Source organism: Belonocnema kinseyi, chromosome 6 (genome assembly GCF_010883055.1).
Source record: "Belonocnema kinseyi isolate 2016_QV_RU_SX_M_011 chromosome 6, B_treatae_v1, whole genome shotgun sequence".
Classification (NCBI taxonomy): Eukaryota; Metazoa; Arthropoda; class Insecta; order Hymenoptera; family Cynipidae; genus Belonocnema; species Belonocnema kinseyi.
The window spans coordinates 85,189,552-85,196,178 of record NC_046662.1 but is presented as its reverse complement, the minus strand read 5'-3'; the positions used below and the strand labels follow the sequence as shown (position 1 = coordinate 85,196,178).

Below are 6,627 nucleotides of genomic sequence, written 5' to 3'. Positions count from 1 at the left end.
AAGTTTATTTATGAAAATAATTATTATCGACGGACGCATTCAGTCTTTACAGCAGAAGTTTGACCTCTCACTTTCTCTGTCGGCAATCATGGAATCTGTTTTGCCCACAGACCCGTAGAAGTTCGAAATTGTCTACTCGCTGCGCTAGTGCTGCTCTGAAACAGGTGATTATGTATGTCAGACATGTGCAATTTAATGAATTCAATTCGCATCAAAAGTGCAAACATTAGTTGCTGGATTATTCGTGTACAATGTTCGTGAGCGATTTTTGTTGTTTTGCCCCACTTTGATCAATATAAACATCATAACTAGCCCATTGACAACATTGCAAATTGCTTGAAGGGTTTGACGACAGCACGGTCGGCATTTCTCCAAAATAGTAACTTTTATCAGTATTCTAATTATTTAGGACCAGAGACATATTCTTGCATGCCTTCTATTTATCGTGCCAAATTTTTAACACGATATCTCATTCCGTGTGGACGTAAGTTGGGAAAGAAAACTTCCACTGGTATTTTCTTCAAAGAATTTTTTTTCTTAAATTTTCCACCGGAACAAAGCAGAGACGTGGACTTTATTACCTCCTCTTTCATTTCCCAAACTTTCAGAGCGATACCTCATTTCGTTTAGACGTAAGTTGGGAAAGAGAAACTGAAGACCAGGTATGGTCATGTGACCCTCTCGTCACATGGCCTTAAGTAACTTAAAATAGATAGAATATTTAATTCAGATTACAGATCATTCGTTCTCCGATTATTCAGCCCCGTTTTTATTTTGAATTAGAAATATTGAATATAACCTCAACTTGACTGAATGCATCATCTGGTCGACATTTTATACCCTTTATCTGTTTTTCGTTCGGTTGCTGATTAAAATGTCAGTCAATTTTGGCACTACTCAGGAGCAGCCAGTCAAATTCTTCGTTAGTTGTTTGCACCAAAAAAAATCATCCTTAATGGATTTAAAGAATACTAAAATAGCCTTTTTTCACATGTGACATGCTAGACAGTCTGCCAGTGAAATTTGACACCACTGAGGAAGAGCCAATCATTTATTATCTTACTTTTTAGCACCTAAAGAATCATCCCCAATGCGTTTCAGAAGTACTAAAATCACTGCTCTAATTTTCATCCTGTCATTTTTTTATATGCTTGAGAGTCTGCCAGTCAACTTTGGCACCACTCAGGGGTTGCCAGTCAAACTTCTAGTTAGTTTTTAGCATTCAAACAATCATTCCACCTGTGTTTGAATAGTACTAAAATGCCGTTTTTTTCACTCGAATTTTTGACATGTGACAGCCTACCAGTCAACTTTGGCACCACCGAGAAGCTGCCAGTCAAACTTCTTGTTAGTTTTTAGCATTCGAATGCAGCTGTCAGTCAGTCAACGAATTTCGAACTGTTGACTAGGACAACAAAAGAATCTGAAATTTTAGTGAATACAAAAATGACGTCCATAGAATTGTCGCGAGCTCCCGGCTACAAGACGTTTAAATGGAGTGATGAATTGGCTGAAAAAATTCGGATTAGCTTACGAACGTGAGCTTAAACATGATTCGAATTGCAAAGAAAAAGTCGTGAAAAAATTTAATTAAAATAAAAATTCTATTATGTGCAAGCACATTATAAAAGTTCGAGTATACCTAGAGTACACCTTGTCTCATTTCAGTATATTTTTCACAGATTTAGGAAAATGTGTGTCCACGTGGAATCTAGCCCGACCCCCCTCGCGGACAAGCGCGGAATTTTGCCCCCTCCCCTCTAAAGTGTCCACGTGGTATATGGATGGCCCCAAAGTACTTGCATTTTCAAAAATATTGGATTGACAACAAAATAGTTGAATTTTCATTAACAAAAAATTAATTTTTGAGCAAAAAGTTGAATTTTAAACCAAATGGTTGAACTTTCAAGAAAAAAAAGACGAATTTCCAAGAAAATAGATCCATTTCCAACATATAAAGAATAAATTTTCCACAAAAACTGGAAGCCTAATTATCAAATAAAAAATTAATTTTCAACAAAGTAGTTGAATAAATTATCTAATAAATTCTTCTAATAAATTGTTGAATTTTCAAGACAAAAAACGAATTTCCAACAAAACAGTTTACATTTTCGACAAAAAAAGATTAAATTTTTATCAAAAAAGAGATGAATTTACTTCAAAGCAATTGAATGTTTAACCCGAAATTATTTAGTTTCAATAAAAAAAAGTTTATTTTCTACTCAATCGGTTAATTTTCAATCAAATTATTGACATTTGATGGTCAAAGTCAGAATTTTCTACCGAACTATTAAAATTTCAACCAGATATGAATTTTCAAATAATATGATGAATTTTTAACAAAAATAAAATGAACTTGTGACAAGTAGTTTATCTTTCTTGCAACTAGTTGAATTTTTACACAGAAAAGATTAATTATAAACGAAAGGTGATATTTGATATATTTCTGATATTTCAATGAAGGAATTTTGATTTTAAATAAGATTTTGAAACAAGAAAATTTTGTATTTAAATAAAAATACAGAGGAATTCAACTAAACAGGACGAATTTTCCTAAATAATCACAACAGATTAATTTTCAACAAAACAGTTGCATTTTTGACACAAAAGATGATTTTTTTGTAACAAATTAATGTAATTCTCAATAGAAAAATTATATCTAGATCCGAATAGTACATTTTTTACCACAACAAGAAGAATTCTGAATCAAAATCATAAAAGTAAACATTTCAACCAAAAATAATCAACTTCTAACCACAAACAGTTATATTATCTTATAGGATTCTATCCATTAAGGTCCCAGTAAACAAAAAAAAAAAAAAAAAAAAAAAAAAAAAAAAAAACGAGAAAATAGGAAAGTTTCTTGAAAACAGAGGAAAACAGGGAATATGAAGAAAGAATGTGAAGTCTGTTATCAGTTTTAAGAAGCACGACGATTGAAACAAATGTTTCCTCACGATAAAAAAAATATATTTTAAACAATCTCTTTGAATTATGATGAAAAGCTTAAATAGTAAAATAATCATGATTCTAGAATACCTGGAGGTTCTTCTTTCGGTGGAAAACGATACTCTTGGCCTTGACTTTCCTGTCCTTAATGTCGACTTTGTTGCCGCAAAGGACAATTGGAATATTTTCGCAGACTCGGACCAAATCCCTGTGCCAGTTTGGTACATTTTTGTACGTCACTCGGGACGTAACGTCAAACATGATGATCGCACACTGTCCCTGAATGTAGTAACCATCTCGGAGACCACCGAATTTCTCTTGACCAGCCGTGTCCCAGACGTTGAATCTAATGGGACCTCGATTCGTGTGGAAGATCAAGGGATGTACTTCCACACCCAAAGTGGCGACGTACTTCTTTTCAAACTCTCCTGTAAGATGGCGTTTTACGAAAGTTGTTTTTCCGGTACCTCCATCGCCTACCAGCACACATTTGAAAGTTGGCATATCCGCTTCCTGCGCCATTTTTTACTTGATTTTATTCGTGCGTTGTTTTGCAAAAATTCTGAAACACACACAATTGCGAGATCAAATAGGTTTTTCTTCTATTTTATAAACTATTCAACATCTTCGCTATTTTAGACTTCACAGTCTGAAATAATCTCAAAAAAGGGGAAATATGTTCAGTTTTCACGGAAATACATTTTTTTTAATAACATTACTGTGAGTGTCATATTTGGAATTAAATATGAAGTGCTTTAAATTCCTAAGATTGTAAGTTAAAATATACAAAATAGTTGAATCTTTAACCAAATGGTCGAATTTTCAATCAAAAAATATTAAACTAAAATAAATAACAGTTACATTTTCAACCAAAAAATTTATTTTTGACAAAGAAAAATTATTTCTAATAAAGAGGATAATTTAAATAACTAATTATAATTTAGACAAAAAAATTAATTTTTAAGAAAAAAATCTAATAGTTGAAAAATTTATTTTCCACAAAAAATCAATTAAAGAGATGAATCTTTATCCAAAGGATGAACTTATAAATTAGATCATCCTTCAAACAAGTAGTTGAATTAAAAAAAAGTGAATTCTCAACGAAAAATATAATAGTTTATATTTCAACCAAAAGAGATAAATTCTCAACAAAAAATATAATTAAATACAAAAATTCCACCAAGAGGTAAATTTTCCACAAGTTTATTTTCAACCAAGAAAGATGAATTTCAACCAAACAGTGGAACCAAGCAGAAAATATGAATTTTCAACAAAATAATTCGAATTTTAATGAAATAGTTTAATTATGAAAGCCAGAAATTCAAATCGTTCAGTAGACGGTTGAATTTTCAACACTAAATTTACTTCAGGCCAAGATAGTGGAATTTTTAATCCAGCTGATTTTTCTACAAAGAAAATGATGAATTTTCACCTCAACAGGACCATATTTCTTTCCAAAAAAAGGCGAATGTTCAACAAAACAATTTAATTTTCGTCCCAAAAAATGACTTCATTACAAAATACAAATCTGATTGCTATTTTTTAACCAGAAACTCATGATAATATTTTGAGATGTATACTATAAATAAATATGATGATCTCCAATTACTTCCAAAAATTATTATGGTCTTTGGAAGAAAGAACAATTAAGTTGACTGAAATAAACTTAAAATATTTCATAAAATGTAGAAATCGAAATCCTACGAAAAAATTCTCACTTTCAATACAAAAAAATATTTGAAATAATAATTCGAATGTTGTTTACAACGCTTAATAATGAATTACACAAGTATTCGTTTAATTAAAATCATAACTTCATGAAAAGAAATTATAAGAGAAAAACTCAGCAGATTAAAAAAACATATTATCCTAGCCAAATAAAACAAGCACAATAAATCATGCATTTGAAATCGCAATCTCCAGTAAATTCTAGAATTAAAAAAAATCTGGCGAGCCGAAATACCCTGCTTTCCCCCTCCAAATATTAACGCATCCAAATCAGTATTTTAAGTGTAATTATTCACATTTTTAAAATAAATTGAGCAAATTGAAGAAAAGAATTGTGGTGAATCCCCTAAAGGGAAAACGGCATCAAAAAATGCGACGAAACGAAATACCGACACAAGCACACGGCTGCGTTGCTACAAGCCTGACCAAGAGCCAAAATGAGGCGCGAAGTCCATATTCGTTCACGTCACACATAACCACACAACAGAACATTATTTCTGACACTCCAATTTAAATGGTCAGGAATCATATTTAAAATCGATTCATTTTCACACAAAAATGATGTTTTCGGACAAATTGGCATGGAAAAGGAGCATTCTAGGCACGAAAATGAGGCAGGATAGGCAGCCTAAATGACTTTGAATCTTTGGCACGTTCATTAAAACCAAGAGCCTTGAGCGTAATCGTTTCGGATTCATCGGAATTCGCGTAACTTATTTAGAGACATTTAGGATTTTTTTAAACTGGCTGATTTTTTGCCGTGAAACTCACAAAACGAGGTAAAAGCCGGTCCCGCGCACGATGCGCAACGGTGCACTTACTGCTTACCACGCCGACAATTCTAAAGTTTTCTCCTTCAACGGCGCCCTTATACTCGTTTCAAGGAAAATCGTAACCAACGTACCTACGAATTTCGCTAATATTTCTGAAAGTAGACAGGCCGAACCTGCGAAACTAACGTTGGTTTAGCCGTGAAACTGAAAATTACACGAGGTGGAGGCGAAATTTCCCGGGGAGTAGCGAGGTACGTGAAAATGGACGATAAAACTTACCGTGCTGCACAGTCGATATGGTTCACAATGGCGTGTTTCCTTCGGACTGACGAGTAGGGACTCGCTTCCTCGTCATTCGTCAAATTTGAACCGCCGACAATAGAGCTCAAAGGGAGTCCAAAAGTCGCCAAAAAAACAAATTTGAATTTTACCGTTCTTATTTTTTCAAAGTAAACTACGATTTTGTCAATTTTAAAGAATTTGTGTAGTCGCTTGACATCTGCCGTTGAAAACCCAGGGCTGTGTCACGTTGAGTGCTTGGATAGATATTTTTTTCTTTTTCATAAAATCCTCACAGATGTCCCAAACTGTAAAAAATTTGATTGGATTTTTAAGGTAACAAAAATTTATTCGTTGCGTTCAACACTCGTAGAAAAACAACATTATATTAAATTAAAAAATTTAACGTTCTTTGAAATTTTCTTTAAATTCTCGAACCTTCGGTAACTTACGGTAATTTTCGTTGATACTTACAACCTGATGAAAACTTCAAATTGTAAGTTGTGACGTCAATTCGCAAGATGGCAGCACAGCCGTTAAATATCCTCGAGTGTGTGTCTCTGATTCTTTGCTGTTCGCGCCCAATTTGAAATGGTAAAAAATAACATTTTTATTGTTCATTATGAATAATGTCATTTTAACTTATATAAATGTTTATTAGACGGATATAAATAAATCTTAATGAAAAAAATTTATTAAGTGCATATTGTGTAAATAAAAAATATCCTTTGGCACTAACTTGTATAATGTACAATTAGATTTTTCATTCTAATTAGTATTTTCAGAGATAATAAATTTTTAAATTCTTAATTCCGATGGCCTCAGAAAGCTTTCCAATAACACTTTTAAAATCGGCATGATGATTTGTGTGATGATAACGTGTAAAGTTATATTGCTC

The 6,627-nt window shown here is 32.6% G+C and overlaps 1 protein-coding gene across 4 annotated transcripts in view; it reads right to left on the bottom strand.

The window, feature by feature from the left end:
- The window catches only part of LOC117174279 (GTP-binding nuclear protein Ran), an 11,147-nt gene extending 5,073 nt beyond the window's left edge, over positions 1–6,074 (bottom strand). The window contains exons 1-2 of one of the 4 annotated variants that reach the window (XM_033363202.1): positions 5,730–6,074; positions 3,040–3,511 (exon numbers count right to left, since the gene is read on the bottom strand). In XM_033363202.1, coding sequence (XP_033219093.1) covers positions 3,040–3,471 — 432 coding nt within the window. In that variant the 5' untranslated portion in view covers positions 3,472–3,511; positions 5,730–6,074. The other 3 variants (XM_033363205.1, XM_033363204.1, XM_033363206.1) reach the window with 3 other exon arrangements.
- Positions 6,075–6,627: the final 553 nt, after the last annotated feature.